General features: G+C 45.9%; 1 protein-coding gene across 6 annotated transcripts in view; it reads left to right on the top strand.

Moving 5' to 3' along the window:
* Positions 1-24,375, top strand: part of WDFY4 (WDFY family member 4) — a 292,803-nt gene that overhangs the window by 113,490 nt on the left and 154,938 nt on the right. For 5 of the 6 annotated variants that reach the window (XM_039233715.1, XM_039233714.1, XM_039233717.1 and 2 more), the window contains 9 exons: positions 5,622-5,695; positions 7,586-7,747; positions 8,352-8,443; positions 10,131-10,230; positions 12,670-12,875; positions 13,692-13,861; positions 15,992-16,117; positions 21,318-21,482; positions 23,789-23,992. In XM_039233715.1, coding sequence (XP_039089646.1) covers positions 5,622-5,695; positions 7,586-7,747; positions 8,352-8,443; positions 10,131-10,230; positions 12,670-12,875; positions 13,692-13,861; positions 15,992-16,117; positions 21,318-21,482; positions 23,789-23,992 — 1,299 coding nt within the window. The remainder of the gene's footprint in view (positions 1-5,621; positions 5,696-7,585; positions 7,748-8,351; positions 8,444-10,130; positions 10,231-12,669; positions 12,876-13,691; positions 13,862-15,991; positions 16,118-21,317; positions 21,483-23,788; positions 23,993-24,375) is intronic. The other variant, XM_039233716.1, reaches the window with a different exon arrangement.

The raw sequence follows: 24,375 nt of genomic DNA, 5'->3' as shown, positions 1-24,375 counted from the left end.
AAGTAGGGGAGGGGGAACGCTCCTGTTGCTGAGACCCAGACGACTGTTGCCAATTTTTAAGGCATTGCTTTTTTATACTTCCTATGCACGATATACATATTTTTATATCATAGTCCTGATCATAGTGTAGATATTATTTTAAGTCCTGCCTTTTTCACATAGTATGGGCATTAAAAGCATTTATTATGGACTCTTCCACACCCCCCCTTTTTTTTTTTGGTTTTGGTTAACACACTTTTAATGAAAAGGGAAAGACTAATGTCCCATGTGTCTGCTTTTCACATTTTACAATATTAGGACACTCTGGAGCCTACACCCTTAGAGGAGAAACCATCACTCAAATCAGAACCCTCACTCTCTCCTCCTCAGAACTCCTGTTCCAAATGATCCTGTGTTAAGAGTAAATATTATATCCTGTTACAAGATGGGCAGACTGGGACAATACTACCTATAGCTCATCTCCCAAAGTCTGGGACTCTAAGCACCAGACAGTCGCAAAGACATAAGCCCTGGGCCATGGACAGGCAAAATGGGGAGGAAATACATCTTGACAAAGGAAGATGAGGAACATACGAGGGGCCAGGGAATAAATCTAGAAGCACACAAGTACTAGAAAATCCCCTACGATCTGCACTTCATTGCTGCACACCAAGTCACTGAAAGTCCAAAAGAACATTTCTGAGATCATCTAATCACAACCTGGAGGTCTGCTCCCTCACATCATGCCCCTTTCCTAATCTCTTAGGCTCCCAGCAAGCTCTGTGCGTTAGCAATGTTCTTCAACTCCATCATTACTCCTTCAACGACCCTCACCAATAATGCTTGTTAAAGATATGAACGTCACATTGAAAAATATTTATTATGTACTTTTGCAAGTATTGTTCTGAATCAGAATAATGTCTCTTATAGCAAGTTCCTGGATTCTTCAGTATCCCCTATTGTTAGTCTTAGATTATTCTGCTATGTTACTCATATATAAATTCATGTTATTATAGATGACACTGTTTTTTATAGATGGCACTTTTGTACATACATTTTCCTTGCTTTAAAAACTATTTCCTTTGAGTAAATGATCAAAGTTGAATTATAAGGATAAAGGCTTTATAAACAATTTTTATTTTTTTTATTTTTTTTAAATATATATATATTTTTATTTATTTCTAGGAGAGAGAGAGAGACAGCGTGAGCAGGGGAGGGTCAGAGAGAGAGGGAGTCACAGACTGAAACAGGCTCCAGGCTCTGAGCTGGCAGTCAGCACAGAGCCCGATGCGGGGTTCGAACCCACGAACTGCGAGATCATGACCTAAGCGAAAGTCAGACGCTTAACCGACTAAGCCATCCAGGCGCCCCTCAATTTTTAGACTGTTGATACAATTTGCTAAGTTGCTGGTAACCAAAGATGTTAATTAAAATATCACACGACAGAATTTTATTTTAGGCCTATTACTTTGGTGGCAGAAGCCCAAGGTAGGGAGAGTGGGTCATGAGATTGCTACAGACATCCAGGTGAAAAATTTTGAAACCCGAATTTTGGCAAAGGCTGTGGGATAAAGAGGGGGATTAATGAAGCTCCTTATTTGTATTAGAAGTGATATAGAACTGAATGAAAGAATACTGTGTATAACATGGTATAAAAAAGAACAGTGCATTTTGTGGGATGCTGCTGAAAGCTGGATTTAGAGAAAAAATTATAAATGTCAATGTATATATTGGAATAAAGAACAATTTGAAAGTAATGAACAGAACCTTTAGATCAAGAAGTTAGAATGACCAAACAAAAAGAAACACACAGAAACCTTAAACAAAAAAACAAACAAAAATAAAATTCAGAGGAAGAAGGAAGGACCAAAGAGATGAGAACATGAATTAGGAAAGAAACAAACATAGAAAGGATCAGCAAGGCCCATAACTGGTTCTCGTAACATGAACTTGTTGGGATTGGCCAAGGTGGGGAAGGGAGGAGGAAAGGGGAGGCACAACTAAATAATATTAGGAAGGAAAGGGAAGAATAACCACAGAGGAATGTGCAATTAGAAAGGTAAGAAAATAAGATTGGCCACTTTGTGCCAATAAATGTGAACACTTAGCTCATTTGAACAATCTCCAAGAAAATTTGTTTTCAAAATTCACTCAAAAAGAGATGAAAACTCAAATGGCCCCATAAGCATCAAACAACAGAATCACAAGTTTAAAATCTTACAAGTAAACAACATCCACAAGGCAAGTCCAGGCCCAGGGTTTCTATAGGGAAGTTCTACCTGTCAGGAAACAGGCCATTGCAACCTTATAAACTCTTCCAAGAAACTGGAAAGGGAGCTCTCCCAGATTATTTTATGAGCTAATCTTGATTGCAGAACCAAAACAAAAAAAAAAAAAAAGAAAGAAAAAAAAAAAAAGACAGTATGGGAAATGAAAAAATACAGGCCAATCTTATTCATAAATATAGGTACAAAAATCCTAAATAAAATATTAGCTAATTGAACCAGGCCCTGGATCTGGATCTAAGGCTGGATGAAAGGGTTGTAGAGAAAGCCAGGCAGACATGAAATATAAGCTCCCTGTGCACAAAAGGAAAGGAGATATGCATAAATGGCCTCACTGCACTGATAAACAAGACAGCATGCCTTGACTGCACACCTGTACCTTCCAGAATGCTGGCTGTGCTCAGGCAGCTTGGCTCCAAAGCATTGCTGTCAGCAGCCCACCCACAAATTACCAATGGAGGCACCCACCACCCTCCCACTGCCTGCTCCTGGAATGACCATGGGCCCCACCCCATGCTTCTCTGAGTAAACTCTTAAGTAAGCTGGTGCTTTTAAAGCTGGAGTTAAGAAAATAAGCAACCCATAACAACTAGAAGCTAAAAAAATAGAAAAGTAAAACAAAATGAAATAAAATAAAATTTTAAGATTAGGAGGAGGAAATTTCCAAAAGAAGAGAACTTTCACAAATGTCTGCCTACATCAACTAAAGTAAGGGCAAGGATGTATAAATGGTCGATTTTGTAATTTGTAAGATTGTGTAAAATTTGGAAGTCACTTGGAGATCAATTGAGGGTCACTGACTGGCCTGGTGAAAGGTAGATTGTGGGGTCATAAGTAAGGTGAAGAGAGGACGATAGAAGTCAAGATAGTCAGTGAGGTTTTGAAGAAGAAAGGAGAAGAGAATAGAAGGAAATTTCAAGACTTAAGGTAAGGGACTTGAGTCTGGTTGTAGGCTGAGGAGGAGGAAGCAGTGGAAAAGGATGGTTAAAAACACCAGTGAGAGAAACACTATCGATGGGACAAATCTTTAAAGGAGAGGGAAGGTTTAGAGACAAGAGAGTGAGCTACAAGAGAAATGGTGGGATCCATGCATAGTGATTGGGACAGATAGTTGAGAGAGAGGAGGGAGACAGGAAGTTGAGAAGCAGGGGAGAGACAGGAAGTTGGGAAGCAGGGGAGAGACAGGAAGTTGAAGCTTTGGGTTCCTTGAAAAAGGGACAGGCCAGCTCATTCTGAGAGTGAGATGGTCCCAGGGATTGGGGAGAGGGCAGAATTTGAGAATCTCCATCTGATGTGCAAAGAAATCTAATCCAGACATCTCAGTGCAGTCCTCAGTACAGGGGTTAAGTGACACAGGATAACAACCAACATTCAATTATCCATGATTCCCAAAATTCAGGTACTTGCTATTATGTAATTTCTAAAGAGCCAGGGAGCCTCAAATGGCAGCTTTTTACTGTTCCAGTGCTCTGGAAGAGAAACAGGGATGTGCTTCTGTGAGAAAGGTAAGGGCTCAGGAACACACAAATTGTTAGGTTCAGTCTTAGACTTCCTCAGTTCTCCTGGCTCCCGACACTGAAGCTGGCGTAACATTTGTTCAGCAACTGTCTTCACGAGTGACTATTCCAAGCGTTTAGGCTCTTGGACTCGCACAGACTTGCATGTTGGGGTGCCATGTCTGCCTACCCCCACCCCTATTGGGGCCACATCAGCCCTCACCAGCTCTCCCAAATGGCAGCTGCCCTGCTCTGCGTGTGCCAGGCAGTGGCTGTGAAATAGGGGCTGGAAATCTGTTAGTGCGTTTCTGGCTTAAGAGCAATCCACATATTTTACCTTGATTTACCTTGCATTCCCTCTTTTAAAGAATTTAATGGATCTGGGACGCCTGGGTGGCTCAGTCGGTTAAGCATCCGACTTTGGCTCAGGTCATGATCTCACGGTTTGTGTGTTCAAGCCCCGCGTCGGGCTCTGTGCTGACAGCTAGCTCAGAACCTGGAGCCTGTCTTCAGATTCTGTATCTCCCTTTCTCTCTGACCCTCCCCGGCTCACGTCCTCTTTCTCTCTCTCTCTCTGTCAGAAATAAATAAAACATTAAAAAAATTTTAATGGATGCTTATTAAGTGCCCATTATGTGGCATGTGTGGTGCTGGGCCTTGGGGACTGGAGAGGGGTGGTCGCTGCCTTCATGGGCCTCCTCATAAACTTGGGTCCTCTGAGGCTCTTTTGCTTTCACTCTTAAGCAAGAGGTTGGAGCCAAGGCCACATGCCTTTTCAAGTGAGGTCAATTACTGACCCTAGGGGTCACTGTCTGCAGGAGATGCCTGGGGGGAGCACAGGGAGGAGGAGACAAGAGAGTGGGCTCCATGGTCAGACAGACCAGGCTCTGAAGCCAGCCTCTGCCAATTAGAAACTATGGGGTGCCAGGCAAGTTACTTAGTCTCTCTGAGTCTTCACTCTTCATAGCTACTAAATGCAGATGATGATATCATTTTAGGACTCTATAGGGCACTTCTTGCCTCTAGAACATGGCCTCATTTAGAAGTGTGAGCTTTTTCTGCTGCTCTGTGAATGCATTCTTGCAATATCATGTCAGAACCTTCTCAACCCTGGGCCCTGGGAAATGTCAGGATTTAGAAATAAGAAATAGTAGCACTCTCTAAAAGGAAATGGGCACGAGACATGAAGGCGCGCCATCACCTGTGCCCCAGAAGGATGGTTAGTCGCCGCACTTTGTTTACTGTGAAGGAAAACGGCCTGAGTTATAAAGTTCACTGTCAGAATCACAGTGCATTTCCCCTTGGTGCGCAGCTCGCAGTGCTGTTCTATCAGGGAGGGTGTGGGCCGTGCTGCAGGATTTATGGAGGAAAGAAGGGAAGAAAGAGATGCATGCATAAGTTGGGCCCATGGCCGCTGGAGTGTAAAACCAGACAGCCAAGACTCAGCTTCTAACTCCAGTCCTACAGCTTGCCGGTGGCACGTGGGTCCTGTCACTCAACTGGTCTCACTTAGCCTCTGTTGTCTCATCTCTAACTTGGGAAGACTGGTCTTTGCCTTGTCGGCTCCAGCGAGAATGAGCTGCAGTTGGCTACACGGGCAGCAGGACTGAGGGCCAGACATAGGTTAGGGCACGTGTCCTTGGTTCAAGTCCAGACTCACACGGAAGCAATGGGCAGCAGCAAAGATGGGGAGCAGAGGAATGGCATTCGAGCTCTCCCTCGGACAGGCACTTCTAAGTTCTCAGTGTCGGGAGAGCGGGTCTGATTCCTGAGCAGCTAAATTGTGTTAGCGTTTTCAAGCCTCAGAAGCTCTGGGGCTGCTTATACTGTCTTGGTTTCACTATGTGTTTGCTGTCCCCAGCTCTGGATGAATTCCGCAGACAACCTGGAGCTCTCCCTCTTTTCCCATTTTGTGGAAATCCTTCGATCACCAAGGTAGGCTGGGCTTTGGCAGTGTGGGGTCTGGCACTAATGGGTTCATGCCAAGAAGGGGGACTGAGGGGGCAGGACACCCAGTGGCTCAGCAGCCACAGCTTTTTCCCCTTTCCAGACCACTGGGCTCCCAGGTGACCCAGCATGTCTGTCTGGGTCTGTTTGGGCTGCTGTGCAAAATATGATAGACGGGGTGCCGAATAAACAATAGACATTTATTCCTCACAGTTCTGGAGGCTGGAAGTCTAACATCTAACATCAAGTCTAACATCACTGGCAGATTCAGTGTCTGGGGAGGGTCCCGCTTCCTGGTTAATAGAAGTCTTCTTACTATAATGTCACCTGGTGGGAGGGGCGAGGGAGCTCTCTGGCATCTCTTTTATAAAGGTTCTAATTCCATCCCTAGGACTCTACTCATGACCTGCTTACCTCCCAAAGACCACATCTCTGAATATGATGGTTAGGTTTTAACACACGAATTTTGGGGGGGACACGAGCATTCAGTCTGTTGCAATGTCCTTCCCAGTAGCTTACTTATGTGGGGCAAGTCTGTCTCCCCCAGTGGATTTGGGCCTCAGGAGGGGACTCCCTAGCTCTGGCAACCAGCAGCCTCTCAGGGGCTCAGTATATGTGGCCAGCAAAGGCAGACACTTCTCTGAGTCCTGTTTGCCTTCCAACCCACTCTCCCTCTAAATGACTTCTCCAAGTCACTTTTTAAAACATTCAGGGCACTTTTAGTTGCAAGTGGCAGAAATACAACTCAAACCAACTTGAGGAAGGAAGGGAGGGAGGGGAAAAGGAAGGGAGGAGGGAGGGCAAACGGAAGATTGAGAAAGGGGGATTTATTGGCTCATACATTGGAACGGGGCTGATCTTGACATGTGGCTGGGTGGCACTCGCACTACTTCATCTGAGACCTGTCGCCTGTCTTGTCCATACTTTCTTCCCTGTTGGCTTCATTTGGGGAGACAGCAAGATGGCCGGCCAGCTGGCAGCACCTTGGGGCTGGAAGTTCGGAGGAACAAGACAGTCCTGTGGAGAAGGCATACGGAAAAACAGGCTGCTTAGTGCTATGATAAGAAAGACCACAAAACACAGTGAGAGCTTATAGGTGGATGAACGCACATCTTCCCTGTTAGGCTGATGCATACAAACCACACACGGAACTGTTCTGCCTCTGTATCAGGGATGTGGAGGTCAGCAGAATTTGTCCTATTAGTATAGAAAAGGCAGTTCAAGAAGGAGCAATCCACCCAAATTCACCTTCCTTCACCTTTGTTTTCCTTTCCCACTTTCTTTCTGTACTTGTTGTTTTCTAAAAGGTGGACATTTATCCTGGGAGCTGTTTCCTTTGGTTGAGTAGAATTTACTGGAAATTGAATTTGTGATTATCCTAAGAAGGGGGATGTGGATGCTTGAATTCTGTCTTTTTTCCCCTTTGACTCTCAGTGGCGTGTTCATCCACTTTGTGGTTTGGGGCGGGCAGGAAGAGCACACACCCCAGACAGACTCGCCAAGGGCCCCTCGCTCCTGGCTGTTGGGAAGTGCTTCGCGGTCGCAAGCGAGTCTGCTGCCTTTGTTCTGAGTTTTCTGAGACCAGCATTAGTTTTCCCTGAGGCTTGGAATTTAAAAGTCAATAACTGGGGGTTGTCTTTGAAGGCAATTTCGGGGCGGGGGGTGGAAGGGCATGAGAGGCTCATCCCTGAGCAACTCGGGCATTTGGCAGACACATATTCAATGGGTGTCTGGCAGCATTTTGATGAGTTGCCGAGAGAGCATTGGAGTCAGAGGGCCATGGAGTGAGCCCAGCCTGGGAAACCTTTTTAGCAGAAACACAGCAAATTTGGTTCATTCCAGTAAAAGCTTTTACTGCCTTTCTCCCGGGCTCACCAGGGAAGGACCCCGGAATGCTGAAGTTGCTCACCAGGCTCAGCTTATCCCCAAGCTCGTCTTCCTCTTCAATGAGCCAGGCCTCACCTGCTCCAAGATCCCCACCATCATTGCCATCCTAGGCTGTCAGCTGAGGGGCTACTCCAGCATCCAGGACCTGCTCAGGTACGGTGCCAGGCATCCCAGGGGGAAGGGCAGAGTCTTGGGACTATTTCACAAGGGAATACAGGCCTCGGCTCTCTCCTGACCACACTCGACCCAGCAACACTACCCTTCAGTGCAGTGGCAGGTTCCATTTCCTTGGAACCTTCTAGAGGTGCTTTTTAGGGCAGAGAGTTGAGAAAAGGGGTGAGTCTGTTAGACTCCCAGCAGGGCTATGTGCTCACTGCTCCCTGGTGCCCGGACGCACTTGCTACGCCAAGAATTCAAGAATTTCTATGAGCACAGTCATTGTCATCAGCCATTGATTGACCCATCAGGTCTGCTTTTTGCAGACTTCCCCAAGGACAGTCCCAGTCAGCATGGTACTTAGCCTTTTCCTTCCTCATCGCTATCTGTTAATGTTGATCAGGCAGAGCCAGAGTTAACTGCTCTGATGGCAGATTTTAGAAGTCTCTGGAAACACTACATTGATCATGGAATAATTTGATTTCCCTTAAACCCTCCCTTGAAACCAGTTTGGGGAGATCTGTGCACAAAACCCCCCTATGTGTTGAGCAGATATGGGTTGAGATCGCCATTGAACTTATCCTCCTCTCTCTGCATTAAGGATTGGACTGTTTGTCGTGTACACCCTCAAGCCTTCTTCGGTGAATGAGAGGCAGATCTGCGTGGATGGAGGCCTGGACTCCTCAGTGCCTGGTGAGGAGACCTTTCTTAGACACCAGTCTGAAAGCAGCAGGATGGCCCTCATGGCACCACTGAGAGCCATCTGTCATGGGCCCATTTTGTAGAGGGAAGGGCTGAGGCAAAGGAAGGGGAAGGTGCCCACAACTAAGCAGCTGTTCCCAAGTAGTGGCTTTGTGAGGTCATAGTTTTATGAGTAGGGTTACAGTCAAATCAAATTGCATATTCTTCCTTCACAACCTGGAAGAGCTTCTAAGGCCTCCAGGATAAAGCTCAGTTCCCTACAGGCCAACAAGTGGGATCCTTCATGACCCAGTTCCTGCTCGCCTTCTTGATTGAGTCTTTCCTACCCCTGCTCCTCTGATGAGCCCCAGCTTCAGCACTCTGAGCACCTGCAGATCCTAATATGTGATGGACTGCCCTCCGGCCATGCTTTGTGTGTGTCACTCCCTTGGCAGAAATGCCTGCCGTCACCCACCACTCTCCCTGCTTTGCCCACTGGACTAACCAACCATTCCTGGTCGCACCAAACCAGGTTAGATCACCTCCTCTGTGCTTCTAAAGTCCTTGGGCTTACTCTAATGCACAGGTTAGTGATTTGTTTCTCTGAGTTTCTCTCCTCGCAACCAGGTGCAGAACAGCGGCTATGTCATGTTCTCTCTGCTAGTGCAGGTGTGATGGAACTTGGTCCTGGGCCCTACAGGTCCGTGCTGTCCAAGAGGGGGGCCTTGAGCTACATGTGGCCGTTTACATTTAAATTTAAATTGGTAGAAATTAAATACAATTAAAATTTCAGTTCCTCAGTTACACCAGCTCCATTCCAACTGCTCGATAACCACATGAGTCTAGTGGCTACTGTATTGTACAGGGGAGATATAAAACACTCTTAACGTTGAAAAAGATTCTATTGGACACTGTTACTTAGTCTAGAAAAATGATCTCTTATCTTTAGGTCAAACCTGAATAGTAGATATTACTATTCCCATTTTGCAGATGAGGAAACAGAGGCTCAGAGAGATAAGACTCTTGGGGCCAGAATCCAAATAGAGAGAAATCTGACTCCACTTCTCCAAGCTGCCACATCAGTCCTATTTCTGCATTCATGTGCCCGGAATTGGTTGTAAAATAACTGGTTAACCAAGGGGATGAATGAATGGATAATGGCCCAAAAGTCAGCTTATTCAGTCAGCCCTTCTTCTAATATGGACTTCATTCTGATCTCTACAGTGCTAGCTCTATTTTTAGTGCAACGTTGATAGGCTGAAGATTTAGCCGGGAAACACACTGAGAGCAGGAATTGAGATTGAGGACTAAAATCTTCCCCACTCTGCTCCCAGTGTCTCCCATAATGCCCAGCACACAGTTGGCGGTCAATAGGTGCAAAATGTTGCAGCCTATGATAGTGAAAAAAAATTCTTCTATCGGAAGATAAATTTGACCTTGTTATTTTTAGGATTTTCTGGGGGATGTGGATGGGAAGCATCAAAATCATCTCCAGTTAAAGGGAACTTTAGGAACATTTCCTGAAATTCTTTTTAAGCATTGTATGGAAGTCTAGAACTGAATGCCAAACTTTTGAGTCCCATCCATGCCCCAGTTCCTGGGTGAGCGAAGCGTTTGGTGAATACGATTGCTTACTGCAGCAAATAGTATGTCTCTTTACATCCGTTTTCCCTCAAATCTGAATTTCCTTATTTTGTAGCTGGAAGCCAAACATCTGGAAAGACAATCTGGCTCAGAAACCAGTTGCTGGAGATGCTGTTCAGTGTAATATCTTCCTCCCAACTTCATCTGTCCTCTGAGTAAGTAGCTCCAGGAAGAGTGATTTGGCATGGGGTTGCCTCATACAGGGTGCAGTATTAAAACCTTTTCTTAATGAAAAGTTTAGCATCTCTGAGTCGGTTTTCGGCAATGTGTTTCCTGCACCAGTCAGAAAGAAAATTATATTCTCTCCACCCAATAAAGCAGACCTTGCCCTAAGATATTCTGATGCAAATGTGAAATGGGCATGAGTAAGTCAGAACAGATTTGGTATAATTACAATAAGCTCTTTTTGTCACCATTGCTGTAGTGTAATTGTTATTGTTTTGGCAGTTGTGACAGTCACTGATTTTGATGTCCTGTACTTGGCAGAAAATAGAATGGAGAAATGGTTAGCCTACATAACATCTATCAAGGAAAAGGCTTGCCAAATTCTTCTGCTATTTACTGTCAGTTATTTGGTTATTTTTCCAGGTTGGAAAAACAAGTATCTGCCTTCAATTAACTTTCAAAACAGTGCATAACCATGAAATTCCATTAACTCTCTCCCACTGATGCCTGCTTTATATCCAGCTCCAGAGTCATTCATTCAGCCACTATTTGTTGAGCACCTACTGTGTGTCAGACTCTGTTCCTCACTCCAAGAATGTGGTGCTGAGGAAGTCAGTCCAGGTCCTTGCTCCTGCTGGGGTTGATATTTTAGTGTGTATGTGTGTTTGGGGGAGGGGGGAATATAGTGGGGAGTTACCCCTCAGTAAAACAGCCTTGCGAGTAGTGCTTAAAAAGACTTTGTATTTCTAGAATCAAAACATGGTAGAACTGGAAGATGCCTTGGAGATGAGCTAGTCCAGCCCTTTCCTTTTTCATCTTTCTGAATGAGAGTATAGGGTAGTGCTTAAGCACTAGAGTTCTGGTGTCCTGGGTTCAAATCCCAGCTCTGCTCTTAGAGACCTTGGGGAGGTTATTTAAATCCTCTATGCCCTTTTCTACTCATCTATACAAAGATAAGAATAGTGCCTGCTATGAATGGACATTAATATGTGACTATCCCTGAGCATTGTGTCTGGGGCACTATAAATAGTCCATAAGCTAACTGCTCTCGTCATCATCATCATCACCATCATCACCACCATCATTACTATCATCATCATCATCATCACCATCATCACCACCACCATCATCATCACCCCATCGTCATCATTGCCATCATTATCATCACCACCACCACCATCACCATCATTACTATTGTCATCATCATCATCATCACCATCATTACCACCATCATCATCACTGTCATCATCATTACCACTACCACCACCACCATAATCACCACCACCACCACCATCACTATCACCACCACCACCACCACCATCATCATCATCATCATCATCATCATAAAGGAAAATCATCATCATCATCATCATCAAGGAAAATGACCAGAGCTCATCAAGACCTCTGCCAAAGTCAGCCAGTTAGTAAACAGAGGCAGGAATAGAAGTGAGGACAGTTTCTTGACTTCTAGGCCAGGGTCCACAGCCTAGCTGCCTAGGCTGGCAGTTGGTGTTGAGAACACTGCCCGGCAAAGATGGGCCCTTCTCTGGTTCCCAGAGGCAGAGTCCTTTGCTGAGCCGTTGCCTCTGAGGTTTGGTTGCCCACCTTCCTGCCCTCTAGTCCTTTCTAGTAAATCTGTATTCTACAAACTCATCATTTTAAAATTTATTTTTGAAAGTGACAGTCGAACCTGTATTTTTTTTTTTTTTTTTTTTGGCCTAAACTGATAAAGATGCATACATACTGGACTCGTCCATTTAGATTAATTTTGATCAGTATATCTGAAAAGGGAGTGAGCTAACCATTATGTGTTTTATTCAACTGTATTGATGTAATTAGATGGGTCACTGGTCAGGCCTTGCAAGTATGAATACTAGTGGGGTAGGGCTCTCAAGGGGCCTGCACATTTTTACATCTGTTGGTACAGTTTCCTATTGCTTTGAAAAACTTTGGCCAACTTACCCTTTAGTCATTAATAAACAAGTTTAGCCATTTAACAGCAACTTTGCCAGCATTTTAGTTTACCATTCTTTTTAATCTTTTTTTTAATGTTTTATTTATTTCTAGGAGAGAGAGAGAGAGACAGCGTGAGCAGGGGAGGGTCAGAGAGAGAGGGAGTCACAGACTAAAACAGGCTCCAGGCTCTGAGCTGGCAGTCAGCACAGAGCCCGACGCGGGGCCCGAACCCACCAATTGCGAGATCATGATCTAAGCGAAAGTCAGACGCTTAACCGACTGAGCCACCCAGGCACCCCTACCATTCTTTAAAAATATAACATGTGCTTCACTAAGTGATATCCAGAGTAACCTCAATTTGGCTCTCTTAGGTACCTAGCAATGCTGGAAATTATTTGTATTTTCTGAATGTGCTATTTGCTTGTGGACTGAGAGATAATTTATTGCATTTTTTGACACTCCCCTCCCCCCAGGACAAAGGAAGAGATGTTTTTGAACCTGGGGCCTGACTGGTTCCTGCTCCTTGTACAGGGCCACCTGCATCCCAGCACCACTGTGCTGGGGTTGAAGCTGCTGATGCACTTTTTGGCAAGCCCCTCTCTCCGCGGGCGATTTAAAGAAGGCCTGTCTGGGGGATCCTGGGTGGAGCGCAGCCTCGAGGGCGTGGACATTGTGATGGGTGAGTGGCGGCCTTCTCCGGGAGGTCAGGCGCCTCCTCACCCAGGACTGCAAGTGAGGACGTGCCAGGCTCCTTCCTCTTGGGGTCTTCATGCTCTTGCAGTAGGATCACCTTGACCTCTGACCCCGATCAGCATCAGTCTCCTCCTACTTCCTTGTCAGGATCCCCTTATGTCCTGACTGCTTAGACACTGGGGGCTTCCTTCCATTCCTCAAAAGCTCCTGAGCTCTTTATCTCTTCCTGAGATGTTGTCCCCAACTCGCAACACCAACATGGCTCTGCTGGCTGGCATGGGTTCATCCCTCAGGGCTCAGTTCAAATGCCACTTCCTCCAGGAGAGGAGGGTTCCCCCTGAATTAGGGCCTCTCGGTTATACTCTCTTTGCCCCTATACTTTTCTTTATAGTACTTATCACAATTCACAAGCAAATATTTTTGGGGGTATTAAATCCCTTAATGTGCCCCCGACCCCTACATTATAAGTATTTGGTGAGGGTCTGCGGTTCTATATATTTTGTTGAAATGCTATGTCCTTATTGCCTAATACAAAGTTACCCTGTTGCTTGTAAGATGGCAGGTACTAAGTATCTGTTTTTGAATGAATAAATGAATGAATGAATGAGTGAGTGAGTATGTCAGAAATAGGGAAAGGAACTCTTATTGAATACTTCCTTGTGCTCATGTGTGTATGACATATTTGGCATTTCTATGGGATGGGTAGGTGGCAGGGAATCCCTTCATGTGTCCAATCCCCTTGACCGGAAGCAATAGCAATTGTTCTCAGTTGGATTTTGTGCCCCTTCCACCTAATCAACAGATAATTTGAAGAGCCACGCCACCTTGCCTGACCAGAGCACCTGCCTGCTTCCTGGGTTCCGTGTCTTGAAAGACTTTCTGGGCCACCACGTGCACATTCCGGAAGTCTATCTCATTGTGTCCACCTTCTTCCTGCAGACACCACTTACGGAGCTGACAGATGGGCCCAAAGTAGGTTCTTGGGGTACTCCTGGGATGGAGTGACACACCTGGTTTTTTCACCCCATGTTACCGAGGAGGTTCCCTAAGACTCTCCACCACTACCTCCATCCACTTCTTCCAACTCTTATTGCATTCTCACTCTATCCTTCCCTCACAGTGCCACTCCCTTGGCTAGCTCTTCAGGTCCTCTGAGTTCCCGAGCCTCTGTCTCCCATCTTCCCTGCCAGCATGTCTGTTTTTATCAGTTCCACTTTTAAGTCTTTCCCTTTCTGTGCATGGGTAGAGAAGTCACATGATGATGGGCATTGGAGGGGAGGCAAATTGATGCCACCACAGAATCAGAGCCTCAGCTTATACCTTCTGAAATAGCATGTCTCCTTACCTTAGCAATGTGCCTTGATTCCCCTGAATTCTAGAGTAAACCATATATGCTCTCCAGACTTCTGCTCCAAAGTGGCCCTTTGCTCAAATGACTTACTTCACTGTGGGAATGGGAGGGCCCAGGGGGAGGTATTGCTTTGGCACTCTGCTCTCCACCACCTGTTCATGCCATGACCCTCTCCATTACCTTCTCTCTATTGTCACTGACAAAGGGTAGTTTTTCCAGGCTGATCTGGATTCTTCCCACTCCTCTCCTGAGTGATCTCACCAGTAGTTGGCCTTCTTTCTCCTGTGCTTTCAGCACCTCCTTTTCTACGGACTTTTCCCTCATAGACCTTACATATGGTGAACTGTGTCCCACCTAAAACCAGAAGCTGCCCCCATGATTCATATTCCTGGCCAACTGCTCTCCTATTTGTCATTTTTTTGTCCTTCCTTAGCCACATCTCTCCAAAGAGGAACCTACACTCACGATGCATAGCTTCTCACCATTCACCCACTCACTCATTTACCTGCACTACATCCAAGTCGTCATGAGCTCTCATTCCTGCGGGATCAGGTTTAGAATCCATAGCCAGTCAGAATCCATAGCCAGTGTCAAGACCCTTTGTGGTTGGGTGTCTGACTTGTCTCTCCAACTCAGATTCCTTGCTTACCTACCCTTTGTGCTGTGAACCCCCCAGATCACCTGCCCAGTAAGATCAGCTGCTTTGTGCTTGCCTCCCCTGTGCCTTTAATGAGTTCTTACTTCCATGTCACCTACCTGATGAGGCCTCCTCCTTCAACACAGAGCTCAGATGCCACCTTCTGCTTAGATCCCTGGGCAGGGGGAGCCACTCCCTCTTGTGTGCCTCAGCACACCTTCACCTTATATGGCACAGACACATTTGCATGATTTCCTCTCTCCTTAGCTACTGAGCACCTCAGGAACAGAGCCCACTTCTTACTCACCTTCCTGGGCACCTGACAAACAGCAGATTCAGAAATTGTTTCTTGGTCTCAATTGAGTTAAACTGCACTGAATGGAAATTGGGGGAGAGGCATGGCTCTGCAAATAGAAGGCTAGAAAATCCACCCCTCTTGTACATCCTTATATTTGACCTATCTAAATCTTGATATATGCTAATAGTATTATAGATCACACTTCAAAATAAAGTTCTTAATATGCTGTGCTAGGTTCACCAAAATCGTGTATTTCTATTTCTCCAAGAATGTGTTGTAAGAAACAAACATCTGCCGAGTGTCAGGACCCGTGATAGATGTTTTACATATTTTATTTCGCTAGATATTTATAACGATCCCATGGGATAGAGAATGCAATTTTCATTTTACAGAGAAGGAAACTGAGCTGCCAAGAGGCTGAATAGCTTGCACAAACCCAGCTTTTAAAGAGGCTAAGTCAGATTGCCCTGCTGGTCAATTCCAGCAATTCCCTGTGCTACCCTCTGCCCTGTGCTCAAAGCCTTTGAATTCCTCCTATGTCCTCTGTAATCTCATTTACGAAAATTCATTAAAGTTGATTGTGACCTCAAACCAAACAAAAGAGCTAAATGATGCAGCATCTACTCAGACGTATGTCTTTCCCCCATGCACCACTGAGTGGGCTGAAGTTCTGCACATGGCCAGCCACCTAGGCTGCTACTGTCTGTTTCCTCTCTCCCACTCAGGCCCCCCGAGAAACCTGATGTACTGGCTGGAAAGCTGGTCCCACTGGGGTGCAGCCATTTGTCTCTCTACAGTCCTTGTCCCCTCTTTCAGGACAGCCTGGATGCCATGCTTCAGTCACTCCTGCAGAAGCACTACAGTGAAGAAGTCCTCCGGGTTGGGCTGTGCACTGAAGGTGCCCTGCTGCTTCTGGAAATGCTGAAAGCCACCATGAGCCGGGTGAGACCCATTCCTCACATCTCCCAAGGAGGCTCTGATGGGAAGACAATTTTGGAAGGGTCACCTTGACTTTTTCCAGCAGCTTCCTGGTAATGCTGAACATTAGCAAGTGTCATTCAGGATGCTTGATATAAAAGGCATGGTGTGTTCTAGCAATAACTTAGGTGCTCAGTGGGAAACTCAGTTTAAATGTTCCCCATGGAGTTTGTGTGCTGTGGCCAGAAGTTGTCTGTTTTCCATTTGTTAAAATATTTGAGTTCCTTCACTGGGAGATTTAATGCCAAGGGAACATTTCTGAGCGATTAATTTGGGTCAGCAGCTTCAGGCAACTGGTGGGGGTGGAAAGGGACCTGTTCCCTCAAGGAGCTCACCCCCACTGGGGACAGGTGGGCCTCTCACATGAGTGAGCTGTGAGGTAGAAACCTGTTAGAGAAGACAGATGCCCACCAACAACTTACATGACATGGAGACCCCTCAATTCAGATATTCAAGGTCCACCGGGGGTAGGTGGAGAGGTTATTTTCAACATGGAGGCAAGTGTAAGGGGGTGAAGGCCATGAGGCCTGTGAATGGGAGTAACTATGAGCCATATCAACAAGAACTTGCATGAAAGGCTGAAAACGTCTGACTTCATTCTGTAGACCCCAAGGGTGACTGGAGGCTTGATTATGGGTGGGAAAGCCTTATTGCTTTTGGGAAATGATTCATCCTTACCTTTACAATTTCAACAAAGGACAAGATAGAAAGTAAAAATCACCTGAAACACACCCATCCAGAGATAACCACTGTGAACTTTAGTGGAAAGTTCTCCTATACACCTAAGATTATACCATATCCTTACAGAGGATTGGGCCACATAAACCTCTTGCCTTTGTTCCTCAAACAAAGGAAATTTATGTCCTTTTGCAGAATGTTCATTGTTATAAAAAGTCTGTAATGAACTTTTTTGAGCTGATCAGATCCTTTTTCTCCAAACTTCTCCATAGTGTGAATTCTGGGATGTGGGATAGTGGGTCAAAGTGTCCTTCATATATTTTCTTTTGGACGCCCTTCTCAGGAAGGATGCATTAGACATTATACATACATATTCCTCCCTGTAATGTATATCCTGCCATCTTGTATAGGAGTGCCCAGTCCAGTTCTCAGAGCCTTAGCAACACCACCAAACTGGTGATTTGAGTTCTCTTGCATTTATTACAAGTGAAATTGATAGCATTTTTCATGTGCTTAGTAATCATCTCTATTTATTTTTCTGTGAATTGCCTATTTGTATCTTTTGCTAGTTTTTCCCTGTATTTGTGTGTGTGTGTGTGTGTGTGTGTGTGTGTGTGTGTGTGTGAGATTATGCTAAGACAGTACAGATCACACTTTTTGCTCTTTTTAAAACCAAGAATATATTTAATTTTTATTGTATACTCTTTTAGCATATAATTAGGTGATCATCTGCTTTTTTTCTTTTAGCCACTTATGTACTGTGAAGTACATCAACAGATTTTTCGCATTTTTAGAAGATTCACTGAGTTCCTCTGTTCTTATTCTTTCAGTATACTTCTTTATTCTGTTTGTAAATATTTTATTTATGACTCTGAGTGCATATTTATAAGTGATAGCAGGCTGCAGTTTTCTTTTGTTGTATGTTTGTCAGGTTTTGATATCAGTATTATGCTAACTTTATTGAAAATAATTTGTTTTTTTTTTTTTCAAGAAGATGTTAAATCCATAATTCTTGTCTTATTTAAATTGTTCCCATGAAACTTCTTGGGCCTAAATTTTTTCCATTATTGCTTTGTTTAGGCTCTTAAATGTCTCTTTGACCTTGTTTAAGTAATAGATGTTTTATTCAGTTTGCACAAATGGGCTATTTAAATTCATTTAATTTTCTGTATGATTATTTCCCCCTTCTTATTCTGTATTTGTAGGCTCATGCTCTCTTTACCCCCACCCCTCCCATTACCTAAGGATCTGGGGACTTGAGAGTTGATTTAAAGAAACAGTTTTGGATATAGTCTCCTGATTTTTTTTTCTGTCTAGTTCTACCATTTTGATACTTGGCATCATCATTTTTTTGGTAGTTTTCTAGAGTTAATGTGATTGCAGTTTTAAAGACCTCTTAACTCTTTTTTTAAAAATTTATTTATTTAAATTCAAGTTAGTCAACATGCAGTGTAGTATTTGTTTCAGCAGTAAGACCCAGTGATTCATCACTTACATATAACATCCATTGGTCTTCCCAACAAGTGCTGTCCTTAATGCCCATCGCCCATTCAGCCCAACTCCCCACCCACCTCTCCTCCAGCAACCTCAGTGTGTTCTCTGTATTTAAGAGTCTTTTATGGTTTGTCTCTCTCTCTGTTTTTATCTTATTTTTCCTCCCCTTCCCCTATGTTCATATGTTGTGTTTCTTAAATTCCATAGATGAGTGAAATCATATGATATTTGTCCTTCTCTGACTGACTTAATTTCACTTAGCATAACACACTCTACTTCTGCCCACATTGCTGTAAATGGTAACATTCTTTTTGATTGCCGAGTAATATTCCATTGTATATATATACCACATCTTCTTTATCCATTCATCAGTTGACGCATATCTGGGCCCTTTCCAAAACCTGACTATTGTTTTTAACCCTGCTATAAACATTGAGGTGCATATGCCCTTTCGAATCATCATTTTTGTATCCTTTGGATAAATACCTAGTAGTGCAATTGCTCAGTCATATGGTAGTTCTATTTTTAATTTTTTAAGGAATCTCCATACTGTTTTCCAGAGTGGCTGCACCAGTTTGCATTCTCACCAATAGTGCAAAAGGGCTCACCTTTCTACTCACCCTCTGCAACATCTGTTGTTTCCTGAGTTGTTCATGTTAGCCATTCTGACCGGTGTGAGGTGGTATCTCATTGTGGTTTTGATTTGTATTTTCTCTGATGATGAGTGATGTTGAACATCTTTTCATGTATTTGCTAACCACCTGGATATCTTCTTTGGAAAAGTGTCTATTCATGTCTTCTGCCCTTTTCTTCACTGGATTATTTGTTTTTTGGGGGTGTTGAGTTATAAATATCTATATCTTTATAGATTTTGGATACCAACCCTTTATCTGCTATGTCATTTGCAAATATCTTCTCACATCCCATCAGGTGCCTTTCAGTTCAGTTGACTGTTTCCTTTGCTGTGCAGAAGCTTTTTATCTAGCTGCTCCACATCCTGGCCAATGGCTTAACGTTGTCAGTCTTTTAGATGTTAGCTACTCTGCTGTGTTCAACTGTCCTTGGGAACAGACAGCATTATGTCCACTGTGCAGATATAGAAACTGAAGCTTACAGAGATTAACTCACTCAGGCAAGGTCACAGAGTGAGGCACAGTGGAGGCATGTGGGTCCAGCGTTAGGATTACAGTTCAGGTCACTGCTATGCCTAAGAATCCTCAAGGCTCCCTGTTTCTTAGTGCATTGAATCCAAATTCCTTTCCCAAAAATCCACGTCTTATATCTGACCTTACCTTTCAGCTCGTGTTCTGGTCACTGTGAACATAAGCCTGAAGTGCTAAGGTGTCTCCTTCAATCCCCCCAGCAACCTTCTGAAATGGGTCATATTGGGATCCTTGTTTCACAGAGTCGGGCTGGAGGGGCTCAAGAACTGGTCCAAAGCTATCAGTAAATTGCAGAGGCAGCATCTGAACCAGGCACACTAACTCCAGAAAAAGCCCTTGGAATTCCGAGCTCTGGTATCTCCCATAGATCTAACACTGTGCTGTAAGAACCTGGTGGAGAAGCTAGATGCAGGTGACTTCAGAAGCAGGCCCTCTGTCTACCTGCTTAGCCCAAACCAAACCCTCGCCAAGATCCTGTGGATGGGATTTAAAAAAAATTTTTTTTTAATATTTTATTTATTTCTAGGAGAGAGAGAGAGAGAAAGCGTGAGCAGGGGAGGGAGTCACAGATTCTGAAACAGGCTCCAGGCTCTGAGCTGGCAGTCAGCACAGAGCCCGACGCGGGGCTCGAACCCACGAACCGCGAGATCATGACCTAAGTGAAAGTCGGACGCTTAACTGACTAAGCCACCCAGGCGCCCCCCTTTGGATGGGATTTTAAACTGCTCTCCAGTTGTCCCATGCACACTGCCTTCTTTCCACTGTTAGGTTTGTCAGTTCCAAGCCCTTGGGAGCTACCTGGTAAACACGACCTCTTAACTCATGTACATAGGGCCAGGACTTGAAGTGTGCTGTTGGGAAAGTGAGAAGCCACAGATGGGGGACGCTAGGGCTGAGGAACCTGACATCCACCTATAACATCTATAGGAGTAGGCTGAGCACCATTCCATCTAGTTGTTGGTGTGGCCTCATTGTTGGATGACTCTAATGTTAAGGTTAGTACATTTTCAATTTCCAAGCTGTCCGTTCAGGACATAGCAGGACCTTAGGCAGCCACTGGACATACTGGGGCTGGAGTCAGTCTCCAGACAAAGTGACTGGTCATGACTACTCAAAGGAACTGGGCTTCAGTGTGACACTAGTGTGCAGCCAAGATGGAGGCTCGGCCATGTGGCCAAGGCCTGGTTATGGCGTGGGGACAAACAGGTGCCCAGATCCCCTCAGGACACTGGATATCAGTTCAGTGTAGCATGATCCATCCCAGACCCCCGGCTGGTGGGAAGAGGCTCCTCAAGACCTGCCAACTGCAGACAAGCTTTGTCCAGATATTAGCCAGGGTAAGATCTACAGCTGGAAGTATTAGCACTGGGCTGGGGAAGGCTGGCATCACCTCTTGCTAGCAAATTCCTTGAACACAGAGGCCATGTCTAATCACACAGAGGCAGTCTAAGGCGGACTTTATAGCCAGATTTCCTGGGTTCAATTCCTGGCTGTCCCTTACCTGTCAGGTGACCTTTGGCAAGCTACTGAACCTCTCTGTGCCTCTGTCTTCCCATCTGTAAAATCGAGGTAAGTGTAGAACCTACTTCAGAGGGTTGCTGTGAGGGGAGAAGAGGAATGTGTGTAAAGCCCTTGGAAAAATAATCTGCACACGTGGAAAACCCTTCCCCAACTGACAGCCAGTATCCCATGCTAATCCATAGACTTAGGCGTCTTACAATTAGGTGTCTGGTTGAAAGTCTCAGAAATCCCTAGATTTCAAGCCTTCTGGCTCCTCTGCCGCCACGGTCACGCTCCCATGCGCCGCGTCTCATGAAGTATGTCTTCAGCCCTCAGCAGGCTCTGGAGATGATGCCTGGGAGAAGACCTTCCCTGCCAGCGTGCTGCACTTCCTCGGCCTTGTGCACAGCACCTACCCCCAGGACCCTGCCTGGCGGGCCCCAGAGTTCCTCCAGACATTGGCTATCGCCACCTTCCCTCTGGGAACCCACAAGGTAGGACACACCACTGTCCTGCCCCATGAGAGCAGGGGTGAGTGAGGCCGGACAAGCTGAGGTTGGGAGGGGAGAGGGCTGACTGGGTCCTGAGGATGTGGTGTGTGTGTGGACCATGGGAAGAGAGGCCCAGTAGGTCAAGGGGGCCTGATGGGCTTGGAGCATCTAAGAGCTGAGAGGAGCAGGTAAGAATAGTGTGAAGGGAAGGCAGGTGCAGGAGAGGAAGGGGAGACATCCCCTCATCCCCTCACGGTCCCTACCGTGGTGCAGTAGGACAACTACAGCTTCAGCAGGGAGGGTGAGCTATGATGCCTGTCTGCAAGTGCACAACCATAGCTAAGGGAGCAGGTTAGAGACACGCAGTGCTAAAGGAAGGTTTAGAAGCCGTGCCATGCACAGTGTGGGTATGTAATGTTTGCTCCATAATTATTTGTTGAACAACCAAATGAATGAATGAATGAGCCAAGAAGTGTGTTCATGGGGGACAGACACCTTCTACTGAACACCTACGGCCATCCTGAGCCTGGTGCTTGGGTTAACCCCCTACTAGCACTCGTGGTGGTGTTGTCTGGAAGAAGAAAGTGAGATCCAGAGAGGCTGAATGGGACTGGCTAGTTTCTGCTGCATTTAGTGGAAGCCGTAAGACCCATCTCACAAAATGGTTGAGAGAAGGAAACTGGCCACAGTTTACATGACTCATGAGTGACAGAGCCAAGATCGAGACCTCACTACTCTCACCCAAAGGCCCATGTCCTTTCCATCAGCTGGTTTAAAATAAAATTGAATGGCCCAATAAAGTTTGAGTAATTAGCTTTAATGGAAAAGCTAAATATATAGACTAGAAGGTTTGCAAGAAGATAAAATTGTTTGGTAAGCTAATACCAATGAAAGGAACATATGGGAAAAGTAAATGTTAAAAAAAGATGCAATAAAGAACAAAGGAAGTCACTATGGACAGCACTGGAGATGTGGTGGATGGGACAGAAGCCAGGCGCCCCCAGGCCAGGCAGGGAGGAAGGACAATCCTACAGGCCACCCCTCCCCAACCCCCCAAACCAGGGCCTCTGGAGTGGGCCAGGACCCTGAAGTCCACGGCCTGGCATTCTCGGCCCAGACCCCCACCTCAGCTCTGACACCCACTGTCTGCGAAGTCCGGGTTCCAGCCGGCTGCCTGCCTATGTGTGGAGCACACTCTGACCCAGGGCTCTTCTTCCTCACACTCAACCATTCTGGCCTGGGGGCAGGCCCGGCCCAAAGTCACTTCCCCAGAGACTGCAGACGAGCCCGACCCTGTCTTGGGGCTCCCGGCTCCAGTGTCACAGCGCTTATCCCCACACCTCCTAGCCTTGTCCCAGTTCCAAGTCAGCTTCAAAAGGCCTTTGTGGCACAGAAAACATGACAGGCCCTCTTCATGCAGAAGGCTGGTGGCCAAAAGTCTTTGATTTGCTGTGAATATATATGGCATCTTTCCAGTCAAGGCCGCATGGAGCTAATTAATGCAGTCACCACCTCCCTAGGTGCCATTAAATTCATTTTATGGCTTAATTAAGATCGGCTGCATTAATTTTATGAATGAGCAAAGGGAGGTGCTGACAGATGAATGTGCATGAGAAGTTCGTGAGCCAGGAGTCAGGAGCCTCCAGCTGCATGTCCTTGGGTGTGTCATTCGGCCTCCCAGCATCCCCATGTCTTCCTGGACATATCTGAGCTGATAACCCCTGCCTCACTGATCTTCCAATATTTTTATGAACATAAAGTGAAAGCCAAGGTGCTTCAGGTACTTGGACTTGAGGAAGTCCTGGTTCTCTCACCTGAGGGTCCTGTCTGTCAACATCAGCAGAGCCTGGTAAACAGTATGGGCAAGTGAGGGCTCTACCAGGAGGTGGGGACAGACTTTCCTGACCCCAGTTCATAGGGCCAGGCATTGCCATATGGGCTATTTTCTCATTGCATCCCCACATGTCTTTGTGAGTCCTTTTCATTGTTGCCATGTGGCTGATGGTGAGCTGTGGCTCTGAGGAGGGGAGTGGCTTGCCCAGGACACACCCTGGGCTTCATTGCTGACCACTGCAGGCCCCTCTTGCTCCATGCTCAGGTTTTTTCCATGGCTCCCACCTATCTCAGAGACCATAGCCTGCCACCTCATAAGCAATAGACTCTGGAAAAGTCTCTTTCCTCTTCAGAGCCTTGGTTTCCTTACGTGTTAATGGGTTTGGTAAGAATCCCACCTGTGCACACCCCAGAGGTAGCTGTGAAAGCACTTTGAGGCAGGCCAGGCTGCTCATTGGGGTTCTCTTGTCTTTGAGGAGCCCATGACTCAGCCTGCCCAGAACACCAACAACCCCGGGGCTGAGGTTGAAGGCGACAGCATTCCAGAAGGCCTACAGGCTTCTGCCAAGTCACATCCCGCCCGGAAGCAGCTGAGAGATTTCATGCAGCTGCTCTTGAGGGAGCTCTTGCTGGCAGCCTCCAACCCCAAGCAGTGGCTGCCATTGGAAGTGATCCTGGAGGTGAGTTGGGAAGGGTGTGGTTGGGCCATGTGCTGTGGGAGCAGGTCTGGGAGGGCATGGGCACACAAGGGCAGGGTATGCCCAGGGACACCTGAGAGCTGATGTCTTCTGAGAGCTCACCTGGGTCTGTAGGTGAACCTCATTGGCTGGTCGTTGAGAACATCTCCTGGGGCTACAGTGATATGGTGGGACCCACAGACCCTTGCACAATGGGGAGCTCACCAAGCAGCATGTGATTAGGTGGATAAAGGCAGGTTTTATCCAGGTCCCTGGAAGTAGCCTGAAGCAGGGATTCTGTGGAAGTGATTTACTGGGGGCTATGCTTTCAGGGGAAGCTGGGAAGGAAGCAGAGGGAGATGGGGGTGAAGCTAGCTAAGAAATGG

This window comes from Hyaena hyaena, unplaced genomic scaffold (assembly GCF_003009895.1).
Source record: "Hyaena hyaena isolate Hyena2069 unplaced genomic scaffold, ASM300989v1 scaffold_78, whole genome shotgun sequence".
In the NCBI taxonomy this organism is placed as follows: domain Eukaryota; kingdom Metazoa; phylum Chordata; class Mammalia; order Carnivora; family Hyaenidae; genus Hyaena; species Hyaena hyaena.
Note: the sequence above shows the minus strand (reverse complement) of the source record. Positions and strands in the feature narration are given on the sequence as shown.